The sequence below is a fragment of the Centrocercus urophasianus genome, unplaced genomic scaffold (genome assembly GCF_019232065.1).
Source record: "Centrocercus urophasianus isolate 14NV4802_14NV808 unplaced genomic scaffold, USGS_Curo_1.0 seq_18, whole genome shotgun sequence".
NCBI classification, from domain to species: domain Eukaryota; kingdom Metazoa; phylum Chordata; class Aves; order Galliformes; family Phasianidae; genus Centrocercus; species Centrocercus urophasianus.
In genome coordinates, this window is record NW_024884733.1 from 14,670,991 (window position 1) to 14,687,254 (window position 16,264).

Genomic DNA, 16,264 nt, shown 5'->3' on the forward strand with positions numbered 1-16,264 from the left:
CGCTCAAAATAAACACACTGACCAGATGTAACATTATGGTAAGGAGATGCCCAACACACTTTGACTCAGGGTGCTATTAGTTTCTGTTTCAATGTAGTACTTCTGAATCACAGCTCAAGGTAGCAGAAATTGTGGGTCCTATAACAGAAGTTTCATTTCTTCTAGGGGAGGAAAACACATAAAACCAAAAGGAAAGAAGGTGTTTTCCTCATGGTAGGAAATGCAGACCTGGTTTTTAAAACAAATAAAACTTCAGAATATCATACAAATGCCTCTGTTACAGAGCAGCTAGCTCATGAGAGAAATTTCAGCTGAGACTGTTCCTGAACTCGTTCACTTAATAGATCCACACAAAGAAAATTTATATATAAAAAAATATAAAATTAAAACACACAAAAACAACAATCCTACCAGCAAACAACTTTCAGCAGTTGTACAAATGAGCTCTGAGAAAAGCCAAAAGAAAAAGCAGAGACCCTTGTGCTGCATAGAACACACCATAAGGCTTCATTACTCTGAATCTAAGTAGAGGCCAAGTAATGTCTGAGCCTCTAATTCAGCAAAGCACTGAGACACTGAAGGAAGAGACTTCTAATCCCATTATTAAGCCCTTAAACCACTGTTCCCCAATGCAAAAGACATGTTTACCTAGTTATTCTACTATAGATTTTAGGTTAAATTATGATGAATGACCATTCACAGTGTATACAACTTTTCCAACAGAGCTACTAAGCATACTGTAACTAAATCTACTTTTCTACTACCCATCACCAAAGACGTATTTTGAGTTACAATAACAGACCAGGGTCCTAGAAAGACCTCTGCCCCTATGAAGACAATTAAACTAAATTTATACAAGGATTTATGGTGTGGACTTCTGTTAGCAGGCAGACCAGCAGAATTCAGAAGATGGGGGAAACAACCCACGAACCAAAACAAAACCAAAAGCCTACACATGCACCTACCTTAAGGTATTTTAAGGACTGTTTATGTTCCACTGAGGACAGGATGTATATTTTACTAATACAAATTTTGAACAGAGTACTGTTTCAAGAGTAATATATACCCACAAATGGAAAAAAACTGAAGTGCTTCCCTAAATTCACCAGTTCTGGAAGTGTCTGTAGGGACCTGAGGAGTCCAAGCAGCTGCACACACATTTTCATGTCTGAACTGCAACAGAATGGTTTAAGGCAATTTCATCCAAATGTGACATTTTCTTGTTCGGGAGAAAGAAGAGTAATGCAAAATTATTTGAGGCTTATCTGTCCTAGCTGAACAGAAGCTGAAGGTAGACTTATGGCTGAATATCCAGCCTAATTACAATGGCTGTTCAAAACAAATTAATTAGGTTACTTGTACCTTTTTAAAGTGTCCTTAGACACTTGACCACAGCTAATAATAAATACCCAGTACTCTTTATCTCCTAAAAAGCAAGCATCATTACCTCTGTTCTAGAGACGGGGAAATTGAAATGTGAGTAAGCAAAGTCGTCTGTCTAATGTCACCCGGCAGCGAGCAGAGCAGCCAGGAAGGAAATGCAGGTCTGCAGAGATGCATCTGGTAGCTCAGTCAACAGGGTGAGTTCAAACACCTCGCTTTATGCACTTTTGCACAGAAAACAAAGTTGTCCCGTTTGTTGCATGCAGATAACAAAACACTGAGCGTTCTTCAATCACATTCATTTTATGAATATGCTCATCTCAGATATCAAATGGAAAAATAAAGCAAATAGTAAAAACTATACAGGAAATGCCATCAAGTAAGCATAAGCTTCACTTTACATACATTTCAGTCATGGTATTGTTCATCACTCCTTTAAACAAACCAGTTAGCAACAGCCTTTTTAAAATGACTCTAATGTGAAATGCACACTTCCAAGTTTCCTGACTACAGCATCTGAGAGCACGAGGTGACTATGGTGCCCATTAAGGAACATACCAGTGAGGAAGAAAGAAAAAAATCCTGTCATACCGACCAGTGCATGTATAGAAACATTTTTTGCAAATATTTTATAATTTTATAAATACATAAATTTGATGGCATTTGAAAAACTCTTTCAGCTGTTGAATTCTAGCAAATGAAAACAAATATACTTTTTAATAAAATAGGAATTGCTTTGGAAGCACAATTCTGAATGAGCAATTTCTCTCCTTAAAATAAATCCTGTAACATTAACAGTAGAAATCTACAAATGAAAACATTTATATTACTCTCTGGAAAAGAAGTGGTAGGGAACACCCAGAAGCACGGTCACTTTACATACACAATGGCTTCATTTAAATGGCCTGAGTAATAACTTCTATTAGGCCATACCAGTTTACTATGCTGACAGCTATTGTCACTTACAAGAAAGCACAAGTGTTTAGAAAAGCACACTACCTCAAAAATGTGTTTTGTCGGCTGGTTTTTTTTTTTTTTTAATAGGGATTTTGAAAAGGCAAAGACGGCGTTTTTCATACGGAATGTAAAAAGTTTTATTTCATGGATGCTTTACTTCAACAGCTGACTGCATTGTAAGATAACATTTTTTCTTGTCACTTCCAGCAAAAAGCAAATGGTTAAAGGCTCTGCAATTAGCCCAAAAGCAAGCACTTGCGAGGCCACTTTACCTGCTGGAAAAAGTTCTAAAAGGATGCAAGCTCAGAGAAGGACAGCAGAATTGTGGAAGGGAAGGCAACATCAGCAATACAGGTTCTTACCCAAGCTCCTGCCCCCTCCTACATAAGAACCTGTACTGGAGATAAAAGAAGGTAAAAAGGTAAGCTGGCTTTATGTGAGCTCTCAGTCAGTTTTTGGCAAGCAGGAAATCCTGTTGGAGCCACACTAAACACAGCAAACTAAAAGGATGTTTGGTTACCACCAGATTTATGTTCTAGTATGCATTTGGTGACTACTGAGGGATAAGCGGTACGATTTTTGCCTGGAACAAATTTACGTGAAAACTTGCTTAGAAGCAAGAGATAGTTCCCACTGTTTGTGAAAAGCTGAAGTAACATACAACAATGGGAAAAAATGCTTTGCAGCAGTAGTGGGACAGATGTGGATATTCGCCAGCAAATGCATTTAAGAAACATATGAAGTCTTTTTTAAAAAATTAATTTTTATATGATTATATGTGTGTAAGTTTAATGTGCGTGCATATACACACACACACACAAAACTCATTGTGAAGTGCAATCAGACTGTTGACTAATTGGAGTTCACTCTGAAACAAGTGCATATGTCACATCTGTTTTATCACTTTCTTTGCAGCAGTTAGTGATTTTGCCCTTTTGTTTTTCCTATTTACCCAAAACCCACTTCTCACCATTAGTCAGCAGTTGGGAAAGTACAGATTTTTATGCCAGGAGAGCCCCACTGATTCACGAGGATGGAGCCACTTTCACTAAACGAATCCCAACCTCACAGTTAACCACTCGCAGCACAGTGGAGCACTTGGGGCCATCACGACAAAAGCACACAGGGCAGCATCAATAACCCATACGCCACTTTTATCACTGACTGATACTTCAGATTCGAAGACAGGAACAAGCGTAGTGGTAGCACTGTTCAACTGCTTTCAGTAGGTCTTCATGAGCATTATCTAAACATCTAAACCTCACACAGTCCACAATCAAAATGAAGCCACTTACCAGAGGCACTCAGCTTTTAGCATAGCCTTGCATTTTACAACTTCCATATCTTTCCATACAGAATTGTGATATGCACAAAACAGCCCAGATTAAGCATAAACAACCCTGAGGTCAGTATCTTTTAGTTTGAGGAAGTTTTCTCTTGATGTGAGATGAGCAAAATGGCATTACATTTCACTGTAGTTCCTCTTTCTTTGGGAACACGCCACTGAAGTAGCTTTTATTTGTAGGTATATGAAGAGTGACTTATTTGCCTTTAACTCACAAAGAAAAGGGTATTGCCATTTTTGCCAGTATGTGCCACTGAAAAGAAAGCAGTACCTTCAAAGTGGTACAACCTGATGTAGAATTTCCTCTGAAAAAGTACCTAAAGTTAGCTGTTTTACAAAGCTTAAATCCTAGTGGGATTTCCACCTTAACTCTGTAAGTTTTCTGTTAGGCACCAGGACTACCCTTACTGCTGTGGAAGTTACCATCTATAATGTGGGAGACAGTCTAACCAAAGCATCTGATCCACTGTTTAAAAATTAAATATCCATCATCACTGTTAATTTCATCTTCCCAAAAAGATGAAATAAAAACAAACAACACAACCCCCAAGCAACACAAAACACAACAAAGCCCCTCTATTTGAATCCCACCCCTTCTCAGTACTCCTACTGAAGCTCTGCCCCGCGCAGCTTACCTGTAGCACTACCAGTTACTTATTCACACAGCTCACCACTTCAAACAGGTTTACCAGCTTACATATCATCGTATCAAGTTTGTATTACCATAGCAATTCTTTCTAGACACTTTTGAGTTGCTGATTAAAGTTCAGCATTCCAGATGGATCCTTAGCCTTCAGCCATCTCGTGTGCTGCAGTCTCAAAAAGGACGCTATGTCCCCATTGTGCCTTCCTTTCCTTTGTTACCGCAGTGAGCAGAGCACGAACGTTTAAACCTACCAAAGGATTTCTCAGCATTTATGAAATAAATATTTCCTTTTTTAAGCGTGCCTTTCTTGCTTCTATTCAAACATGAAATTCAATGCTTTCCATTTATGGACTTTTTAGTTTGGTTAATTGTCCAACTAACAAATCCAGAGATGCATTCTTTTCCAGATAAACCGTAACTCACACAGATTTAGAAAAAAAAAAAAAAAAAAAAAAAAGACAGAATAAAACAGAAAACGAGCACTCTTTAGACAAGGAAGCGGAAGAGCCAGCAGGTTGGGCTGACATTTACAGATAAGAGCACAGTAGCGAAGCGCCTGAATTTTGCCTACGCCTGCAGTTGACAAGCAGAAAAGTAACAGTTGCACGGGGCACTGACGGCCCAACTCGGAGCTGGAAGCGACCGGCCGTCGGATCCGGGGGTCTCGTCCTGCAGCCACATGAACCCTCGCCGTGCCACCAGCGGCGCTTAGGGACCATTTTCTCCTCCTCCCAGCTCGGAGCTCAACGCCCGCACAAAGGAACCGCTCCTGGTTCTGCGGGGAGCGGCTCCGGGCTCCAACCTGCGCGGGAGCCCCCGGGACTCCCTCCCCCCTCCTCTCGGCCGTGCCCGGAACAGGCAGCGCGTTCCGCTGCTGGCGGCCGGGGGCGCTCGGCAGCCGCGGGGCCGCGGGGGGCGCGGCGCGGGCCGGGCCGGAGGGCCGCGGGGGAAGGAGCGAGGGAAGGAGGGAGGGAGCGAGCGAGCCGCCAGCAGACAAAAGCGGATCGCGGCCGGCGGCGGGGTGGGGCCGTGACCGGGCGGCGGCGCCTTTGCTCTCGGGGGAGCGCGGCGGGAAGAGGCCTGGGGTGGGCGCGGGCTTCCTCCGCCCCGCCGCCGCCTCCTCGGCCCGGCCCAGCGGGGTGGGAGCCCGGCGGCGCGCCGAGCGGCGGGCAGGGGGCGGCGGGGCGCGGCAGCCGCATCCTCCCCACCGGGGAGCGCGGCTCGGGCGGTGCCCGCCGCTTACCTGCAGCTCGGTGAAGAGGATCTCCCTCTCGGCCGCGTTGGACGCCATTGCGCTGGGGTTTGAAGTCCGCACCTGGACGCTGCCGCCGCCGCCGCCGCCGGGGAGGGGAGCGAGGGAGGCGGGTCCGGGGCCGGGACTAAGGGCGCATCGGGGGCGGGGGGAGCGCTCGGCGCTGAGGCAGGGGGACGCGGGAGGGGCCGCCGCCGCCCCCCTACCGCTCATGGGGGTCGCGCCGGGCGCTGGGCCGCGGTGCGGTGCGGTGCCGCCGTGCGCTCCCCCGCCCTGTCGTGGCGCTCGGCCCTGGCAGCGCTCGGCCGCCGCGGCTGCTGCTCCTGCGGCCGCCGCGGATGTCGCACCATTTGGCTGTCACCCTGTCGCAAAAGCGGCGCTGCTTTGCGGCACCCGGAGCACGTGACAGTTGGAGCAGGGGGGCGGGAAGGGAGCGTGGGGGCGGGAGGGTGCCGGCTGCCGCCCGGGAGCTTCTGCTCCCTCGCGGGCAGAGCGGCGCGCGGGCGGGCGGGTGCGAGGGGCGCGCGGGCGGGGCGGGCGCGTGCGGCGCGCTCCTCTCAGCAACGCTCCCCTCAGCAACGCTCCCCTCAAGTTCCCGGCTCCCTCCTGCGTTTCCTCCTCCTGTGAATCTCCGGTTCCCAGAGTCCCGTTGTTTCTCTCAGCGATGGCTCGGGGAGGGCGGTGCATGGCACAACCCTGGTGCTGAGGGTCTCTGGGGCTCGGTCCCACAGCTGCCGAGGGCAGCCGAAACCCCCCAGCCGTTCCGTGGCCGTCCCGAGCCCGGTTGCCTCGCGGCCGCAAGGCAAGCAACGCGCCGCCCTTGGAGCCGGAGCGGCGGGCCGGCAGGTTGCGGCGAGCGGGGGCGGCGAACGCGGTTCTCCGAAGCGTAAATGGGCTGAGCGACAGCGTGCGGGGGCCGGGTGAGTCCGGGGGCCGGCAGTGCCTGCTTAGTCCCCAGAGGCAGCTCTGAAAGCCTCGAGGGCAGAGCCCGTGAGGAAGCGGTGCCTCTTCCCTCAGCGGCACCCGCTGCGATTCTCGGTTTCCTGCCTGCGTGTTGTTCCACCTGTTCGTGAGCGCTTTTGCTGCCCGCTCTGTACGCACACGCGTGTTCCACCCTCATTTCAGACGTTGCACTGGGCTAATCGAGCTCATGCAAAACGCTGCGTGGAAGTAATTAAAACTGTTTTCGTCTGTGCCGTTCCTGCCAGGCTCGTACAAGTTGAGGTATTTTCTGTAGGTGCATCTTCATGCGAGCGCTCGTGCTTGCTGCGTTCATTTCAGTGCATCGCTGTGCGGCTGCGGGCCCAGCGTGGTCTGTTCAATGCAGAACTGCAGGTTCAATTCTGGAGGGAAAAGAGGAACAGGAGAGGTCAAAAAGAAGCATACATTTTACTATGACCAAATTCAAAACGTTTTGTGTTCTTTCGATTCCACTGAGCACCAGACAAACTCAGCAACCTGAAGTGCTGTCTATCACACAGTGCAGGAGAAGCCTATGATATCTCCATTAGTTAATTTTACATAAAAGCAAAATCAAGGTATTTCTACTCTGACACTGTGCATCTGTACGCAAGTGAGATATTTCTCCACTACATTGATATTATTCATAAGCTTGCACATGTACAAATTTGCATGCAGGCTTAGTTCAGTGGAATCAATGGCTTTAATTTCTGTTTTGTGTGGCCAGGCAATTGTAGGCTGGGATGAAAACTAGAAAGTAAAGAGGAAGAAAACCTGTCAGTTGTCTAACGGTCACAGTACTACGAAGAATATTGAAAACTTCATAAATCAGGGGAAACAGTTTTAATGCAAGGTCACACTGGTCTTCCTCACTGCTTGCTGTCACGTACATCAGGCGTCACAGGTGAAGATACACCATCCCAGGCTAAATTGGGAATTGTCTCAGGAACAGGGTTAGACTTGAATAAAACTGTTGAGGTATGTGCCTTCTGTGGTGAATGGAAATTCCCCACAAACAGTTTGGGTTCTTGAGTGATTTTTTTTTAACTTATGTTGCAGTTTTAATCTACAGAAGGAATTCTAACTTGGAAGGTCAGGATCAGAAATGTGACCAACATGTTGGCATCATATAAACATCTTTATATAATCAATGTATGAAAAATATGTACCTTACTCAAATCTTAAGTATAAAGAAGAATTTCAGAAGCTGTTCATAGAGCACAATTGTGAGAAAGGCTACGTGGGAAAGTCCTACTTATTCTGTCTTCACCACACATTCAAGCTCAATTTTTACCATAGCCAGAGTTCCAGTTACCCAGTGAAATCTGTGCTAGCATGGCTTTGCTGTAACTAATATGAAGTGGTCATAAATCAGCAGGCAGAAGTCAAAAAGTGAAGTTTTGGGTGCATTGTGAAGCAAGGTAGGGGAGCAAGGAAAGACAATTGTACAATAATTTAATCTTTTAGAGCATGCTGGTGTGATGCCAAGCTTTAAAGCTTGGACTTTTTTTTGAGAACAAGTGTTTAAAGATATATACAAGTAATCAGAAATTACTACGTTATTCTACTTTAATCACCACATATACTTGTCATCAAACGTGGTCCCTTACTGCTGCTATTGCAGAGGAAGTGGAGGAGTCTGTGTGTGTGTGCTTTCTAAGGCGTGGTCAGAAGGAAACACACAGAATACCCCCCCCACAAAAAAAACTTGCAGCTGTATGAGCTGATGTCAACAGTTGATAAACTCTGTGAGTGTCTGAAACAGACAGCTGATTTAGGTCATGCTCAATGTAAACTGCTCATTGAGTGAAGGCTAGACATGGTTATCCCTGTCAAGACAGAGCCTATAAGCTTTTTTTTGTATTCCCAGTATAATTTACACTGCTTGTAAGGACAATGTTTTGGTTTCTGTGATAGAAGTGTATTGGTACAAGAATTGAAAAAGTAACAAAACATTGCTATCTATATCTCTGATAATTAAATCGTTCTTCTTCCAGATTCCAGAAAATACAAGGCATTGCTGGACAGCTGTAGCTCTACATTTAAGCACTCTGACAGTGAATTACTGAGCAAGAGAGAACATTCCAAGTGAGTCTCAAAATAGAAAGCAGTTAAGTACGTAAGTCCATGAATTCAGCATTATGTGGAGTCCTGAGTTCAGCCTTTGCCTTAAGATGTCTGAATGCTTTTTCCTTCAGCACTTATTCTGTTGGATCATCCCTTCAATTATCATGCTGGAAAAGCAAAATGAACAAAAGGGATGACAGTAGTCCTGGCTAAGTTACACTTGATTATTTCTTCTTTTTCAGGTTGTTTTATTAAAACCTTTATCCCACAAAACTGGAAGAGTAAATTGCTGTGACTTCCAATGTTTTATGTGTTACAAAGTGTAATGCTATAATGGAATGGAAAGTACTGCAATAATAGCAGGGTGGCAAAGTCTTTGGCTGTAACAAATGAGAACAAGCCTAAATACAGAAGCCACAGATGCAGAAGTGAAGGAAAAGAGCTGCTTACCTTTGGAGGGCCTTAGGTAGACAAGGATCTCCAGCAAGAGATGCTGTCACCTCCACTGCCCACCCTTAAATGAGGTCTGGGAAGGACTGGATTCTGGCTCCAATCCTTCTGGTCTCTCAGGGGCATTGCATACAGTGAACTCCCCTGGTTGGCCCTGTCTTCCACCAGGTGCTCAATCACTGGTTCAGGCTGTGACTTAGTATTTCCACTACACAAGTGTACCTTATGAGTCCTTGGGCACATTACAGAACTCATTAGCAAAGTATCAAGGATACTGTAAGCAAAATACAAGATATTTTTTAGATAAAGTCTAACTAGCTCTCTATGTTGTAAAAGGGAGAGCCTGATTTCACCGAGTGATGCATGTAGAAATTAGGATGGAGGATATCTGAAGAAGAGTAGCCGTGTGTGATCGTTATATTATACTTACTGATATCAAGATGCTACCAGGAAATAAAAGTTCTTCTTGAAGCTTCTGATTAGTCTTGCCTGTTTAAATTAGTGATGTATTCTAGAGGGAAAACAGTGTATAAACGTGAATAAGCGTGATTGGCGTGGATGACATCAAAGAAGAAATGAGATCTGTCTGTTAGGTGAGTGAGGGTACAGCAGTTTCAGCCTAGCACCAAAGTTTTTAAGCACAAAGTAAGAGCTAGAAATTAATGAACTTTTTTTTTTTTTTTTTTTTTTTTTGATAGGGGAAGAATTAATTAGGTTTGCAAGCAATATTGATACCTGTTAAAGAAAATTATTTTCCATCCCTTCTCTTCCCACTCTTCACCTGCGAAGTGGGAATACTAAAATTCACAGTACAAGTCTAATTTATGCAAGCATTTTCTCTAAATTCTTTCACTTAGGAATGAAGGTAATTGTATAAAAGAAATGGGCTACCTGGTGTTAGCTTTCAGGGTTGTTTTTTTTTTTTCCTTCTTCAGTTGTCTTTTCAGTAGTGCTGACATTTGCTCTTCCTGACTTGTAAACGTAGAAACATTACTCTTGTATTTTAACAGTTGTTATTCTAAGTTGGAATTGGATCCTCTGAAAACCCTGTGAAATCCAGGAGATATCAGACATGGGAAAAATGAGATGAACATATGTACACAGCTTTTTATTACTTCTACTTTTTACTTTTCTTTATTTTGATTTACTTTACTTATTTTGCTTCTCAGATAATTATGATGATAGGAGAATGCTTTTCTTCAGTAATAATTCTTGAAATAAATTGAGAAGGAAATGTGTTGAGGTTGCATTTAAAAAAAGAGCTTAATATCATAATCTTCTTTAGACCAGGCCTTGCTAATATTTACTAAAGTAAATGCTGAATCAGGGGAAAAATATCAAAGGTGTGGGTAATTTTAGTGTGTTTAGCTTGAGAATGTTGTTTCTTTTATTGAAAACTCGTTTCTTCCACAGTACTTCGTGAAAGTTAATCTGAATGGGTAATTTCTCAAAGGGAATTCTATATAAAAAAAAAATCTAATACAACAAAAGAAACAAAAAGGAACACACACATAAACAGACAAAACTCAACCTCCTGAGAGAGAGCATGAGAACTCTGAGGCTGTTGCTCATATGCCTCTGGCAGTGAAGAGGACATTTCCAAAGATAAAACTAAAGTGACTTAGTAAGTTTATTTAGCTCTTCTGGTGCCTGCTTGCAAATTTTGTGTATTCCTAAACTATTCATTTAGTACTCTTTTAATTACATAGCTAACGTTAACATTTTTGACTGAGTTACTATGACATAATCATAGATCTGCTACCAATTGTGGTGCACTTTGTAGTTAAAAATTGCCTTCTGGATTTACATACTTATTACCCAGGGGTAGATGTTATTAGCATAGATAATATTAGCATATTATCACCAGCAATGTAGACAGATGCCTTGAGGAGTGGAGTGCAACAAACATTACCTATTTTATTGATTTTGGACCCTGGGATGACTTGCAGTGAGTGAGAAAAAAGTGCTGGAAGGGAAGGAGAATAATTCCCGTTCTTATCTACTCTCATGAGGAGAAACTCTGACTTGTGAATGACAGTTAATGTTTGTGGAAAGAATGTGTCCTACCTGTGCAGAATCACTTGGAAGATCAGACCTTATTTCTTTAAAGGAGATCAACTCGGATTATTTGAAGTAATAACAAAATGCTGTATGCCTTTACATTAAGGCTATGATCCTACAAGTAGATCAACATGATGGATCTTTACACCTATGCTAAGTCCCAGTGATTCTAATTAAACTTGATGATAAGATCAAGCTTAACATACTCAATGCTGTTTCTGCAGTGAGCACAGATGGGCTTCTGTGTTTCTATTGAATACACTGAAGTGAATTGGGCTTGGTGCAGCATTTGTAACATTAAGGCCTTATTTTCTATGAATGCTAGTGATCACTCTATGAATGATAAGAAATCAGTACAAGCAAGGTGACTACTACCTGTGCATGGTTCCTAACCTTATTTGCTTTCTTTCTGTAAGTAGTAAGCATGTTAATATAACCCCATGTATCTGATCTAAAATATCCTAATTCATCAGAAAAGTAAGGCAAGATTCCATGAAGATGCATTCAAGTGCGACTCACGTTATGCTGTGATGAAGAAGACTGACTTTCTGAAAACACGTTGTTGATTATGGCCCACAGTTTTAATGGAGTAACATTAGAATACTGAGGCTTTGGTGGAGATTGAAGCATTTTCATGTGTGGCTTTTGAGTGTGCAACTTTCCGTGATTCTGTGCAGATCTAATTCCTGCAGAGTGCTTTGTAAATACAAAAATAAAACAACAGTCAAGCACAAGATCAGTAGTAAATTTAAACAAACACAAAATTTAAAGAAACACCACAGAGTCTGAGAATTACAGCATGTCTGAAGTCGAAGTCTGTGTTTGGAGGAAAGGGAAATGTATTGCAAGGAATGAGTCAGACATGGGAATCCCCAGAAAGGGGATACCCCACTGAGTAGAGTATCTGTGCTTGAAAAGGTGCCGCAAGGATATCTCTGCATGCTTTTGAGGTGAGATTTGACCTGTCTTTGAAAGATCTGTTATTGCCAGATAGTAGCCTCCGCAGATTTGCTAGCAGCTCCCATCACAGTACTCAAAAGGCAGAAGATTGCGTCCGTTCTCCACTGCATGATGGCACTGACAGACTGGTCTCATCATATATTATGGAAGATGATGTGTGGACTCGAATTTTTGATTATCCTCAGCCAAATTTAGTTTGTTGTTCTGAAATCTACAGCAAAAACTGACAGAGGCAGGAACTGAGAAGAGGTACTGCTTTGGTGCTGTGCCTGGTGATGTAGTGTCCATACATCAAAGCTTTCTATAGCTCTAATATGTTTGCAGACACAATAAACTGCTATGCCAAATGATCCTGAAACAAACTTCATCAGACACTCAGGCTTAGATGAAAATATTTTTGGTCATGATTAGCTTGATGGCTGTTTTTTCTCTGTCTTTATCTCTCCTCAGAGAAAATAATCTGCATGTATAACTCTGTCAGGGATTGAAGTCCTAAGTAGTTATTAACTTGTACTTAGTATGCAATGAGTCTGAATTAAAAGGGTAGATCTATCTTCATTTAATGAACACCTAGAAAAAAGACTGACCAGGCAGGTTTATAGCTGGCTGTAATTGTATTTTCCATGCTCATCAAATAAAAGGTGCCTTTCATTCTTCTATGTCCATAGTACTTGCTTTAATAGAACTGACATCCCCAAGAGAGAGCTTAAAAGTTTTCAGGAAAAAGGACAAATGTGTCAAGCAGTACTAAGGGAAAGATGCATTTGAAAAAAACTTTTGTGCTCATACCACACATGTTACTGATTCCCTCTCAGCTCTGCTTCCTCTTCTCCGTTCTCCCCCTGCCTCCCCCCAGTCTTTTATTCTCATGCTATTGCAAACAAATGCCCTCTCTTGCAATATCATGTGGTGTCAGATTGATTCACATTCTTGTACTTTTGAGCTCAGTGGTTCAGACAAGTTGTTACAGTGTGTTCTATACAGACCCTTAATAAGTTGATTAAGCATCAGTAGGAAGAAAAAGCATTATTATCATTTTAAATGTTGATTTCCTTTTTGAGTAAAATAGCAATCTTAGAAGTTGGACAGGGGAATTAGTTGCACGTTCTGTTTGGAATACCTTTTTAACACATCTTCAGTGTTCAAAGATTTTCTGTTGTGTGGAGAAGTTTGTAGGTACATGATTCCTGAAAATGTCCCAAATGTTGGGTTAGGCTTAGGTGAGATTCTTATGCTGCAGACTAGTTGCAAAGTTAATTGTTGAGTTGTTCCTGACTGAGAAGTTAAATGGTTAGGTGTCTGAAAGAGAAACAACAGTTGAGTTCCATAATTTAATTAGGTACATAGATGCTAGTGATTTTTAATAGCATAATTCTTATAAACACTTAATGTTGCAATTTAGCCTGTTTATACATTACAGAAAAATAAAACCAAACAAACACAAACAACTAGATATCTAAAGGACTAAAGTGAACTCATTTGCTATAAGTGGCTTCAAGGTATCTTGAAATATATACACTAAAATCCTGCACAGTCAGTATGGCCTCTGATTTGAACTATTGTAATTGCGTAACAAAATATATCAATAGAAATACAAAATGCTTTCAGATTGCTTTGTTACCTAGCAGGTAGTTTGCAGTCAATAAACTTGTTTTTTCTTTGAAAGAAAAATGAAGCTAGAAGCTACTGAGGAAATGTGTGGAAAAATGTTTTTGGTCTTGGTCTGTTTTCTGTATCTATGCTGCCAAGGAGCAGTCAGTCAGAGGCAAACTCTGAGGTGATGCTGATGAAAGAGAAGGCTGAAGTATACTAGGCTGCTTTTTTAAATGTGATAACCTGATCTTTCTTTACATTTATTGACCTCTTTGCTTGCTGCAATGTTGAGGTGCTAGCTTTAATGAAGGCATCTTTTACACAAGTGTTAGAAAAGTCTTTAACTGGTGGAATGAGTTATTCATTGTGCTCTCATTCTTTCCTGGTTGACTTGCTCCTTGATTTTTCTGTGTCTGTTCCCTTTTTCCTTTTCCCCCACTTAGTGGAAATAGTGCAGTGATGGAACAAAGCATGAAAATGAAGTATAATAATCTAAAAATAAAATAAGGCTTACCTTCCTCTTGTCCTATATTTTCTTTTCATCCCAACATCTATCTAGGAGGCCAATCTTCAGCTATACAGTGTCCTTAAAACCTATTTGTTTGATGGACGAGAATTTAGCTTAATTTGAGCTAAGATTAGTGTAGTTGCAATAGTGATGGAGATGATGGGGACATATCAGTTATGTCCTAGGTATCTTTGGAACCATGACAGAATATTGCATGTCAGCAATATAAAACTACCTTAAGAGTTGCACAAGCAGCGTGGTGGTTTTTTTATTAATTTTGAAAGATAGCAATTATTAAAATATAGCAACTTGTGTAAACATTAGAAGAATACATTTTGACATGGACCTAAACACAACAGCATGTCCAGTAGCTGTTTACACCAACCATGCATGTAGCAGTTGGTTTAACATCAGAAAAGTGAGATAATTGACAGTAAAGGAAGAGTAAAACTGTACACTGCGTTATGAGACATATTTAGTTTAAATGCAGCAGACAGTACATTACTACTTGGTTTTGTAACATTCAGATTATCAAAACATGCTTTGAAAATGTGAATATTTAGTAAGTATAATCAACAGAAATCATTTGAAAGAAAAAGGTGAATCAGAGGTCAGTTGGGGGTTGCCATTCATGGGCTGCCCTTAACTGTTTATTGCTTCCCCTTTTCCCAGCAAATCCTGTATTTAAGAAGGATTGTAAGGCCTGTGTAATCATTGAGGATTTACTTCCTTTGGTGCCACAGAGCTGCATTCAGCAGCAATACTGCTGTTTCTTCTTCTTTTTTTTTTTTAAATGCACACAGCACTTCTAAAAAGGTACAGATGAATGTTTCCAGGAAGTGTTTTTGATAGCAACAAGTATAAATTGTTGTTTGATATTTGAAATGTAGATAGTCTTATGTTCAAATTCTGGCCTTGTGCTGACAACAGGCGCAGTAGTTCTGCAGAACCTTAGGTGCAGCTGATGTAAATTGGAATTCTGGCTAATGAGGTCAAGCGTTTTTTTTTTTTTTTTTTTTAAACATGCTTGTACAAAATCTTGATTCGCAGTTCAGTTTTAAAATATAGAGGAGTCTAAATATTTGATAGTTAGGGTGAAGGCTAAGTCAGCACTTCCTTAACTCTCTGTATTGAGCAGAGAACATAATGCTTCAAGAAAACTGCTTGATATTTCTTACTGCTTAATTTCCTGTGAATTATGTAGTGTAGATTGATAACTGAAGATAACTGAATACAGATATTACTTTATTAGATTAGGTATTGTAACTGAAAATAGCTATAGCTGTAGATAACTGAAATTAATGTTTGAACTAAAGTGCTTGAGAATTTCAGTTTACCCCATACTGTTACCACTCTTCAATGTAGGTAAAATACTGAAAACTGTTTATTCATATACAGCTTTCTTACTTTCATAATCTGCAAGGACACAATATTTCTAAGTATCTCTAGTAAAAAAGGGGAAAAAATAAGTTTGCCAATAGCAAATTTGTTACAAATTTGTTATAAATGAAAAATGGAATTTAAAGAGTATTTTCTGTATCAATGGAAATTTTAATATTAAATTGCTCCATCTAGTGGCAAACTTCTGAAGCTGGTTTTTCTCCTTCAGTGGTTATTATCCTTTAGTGATTATTATTCCTTTTGAGGATTTAAGATGAAATTATGCTACTTTCCCCTTGGAAATTCTTTGCCAAGGGAACTCTATATGTGATGAGATAAAAGCCCTGATTTTTTTCTTCCAGTGAGTTCTGAGGAATCTCACTTTTTACTTCACTGGAAGCAAGCATAATGTGCTGAGATATCAGAACTGCATTTGAGTAGCTGGTTTGAGTTATTCTTGGGACTGGAAGGGCAAAGGGAAGAAGTGGATTGCATCAATAATTCATTCAACAAAGATGAAGTCTCTGATTCCTTGGCAAATAATTAAAATACACAATGAATTGTAATACTGAGTACAGCGTACTGAGATGCATCTTGCGTTCTAAAATAAGTTTCTGTTGCAGGATGTTTCAGTCAAATCCTAAATGGCTTTGATATTGCATTTATTTTTGATAGCAGTGAACTAATTGAATGATTTGTTGA

The 16,264-nt window shown here is 41.5% G+C and overlaps 1 protein-coding gene and 1 long non-coding RNA gene across 8 annotated transcripts in view; one reads left to right on the forward strand and one right to left on the reverse strand.

Annotated features, from left to right (window-relative positions):
• Positions 1–5,796, reverse strand: part of PKN2 (protein kinase N2) — a 52,457-nt gene extending 46,661 nt beyond the window's left edge. Inside the window, exon 1 of the mRNA XM_042819884.1 lies at positions 5,575–5,796. Within this exon, the coding sequence (XP_042675818.1) occupies positions 5,575–5,796 (222 nt within the window). The remainder of the gene's footprint in view (positions 1–5,574) is intronic.
• A 628-nt stretch (positions 5,797–6,424) lies between these two features.
• Positions 6,425–16,264, forward strand: part of LOC122161013 — a 489,323-nt gene continuing 479,483 nt past the window's right edge. For all 7 annotated transcript variants that reach the window (XR_006169028.1, XR_006169026.1, XR_006169025.1 and 4 more), the window contains exons 1-2: positions 6,425–6,503; positions 8,541–8,631. This is a non-coding gene — a long non-coding RNA (uncharacterized LOC122161013). The remainder of the gene's footprint in view (positions 6,504–8,540; positions 8,632–16,264) is intronic.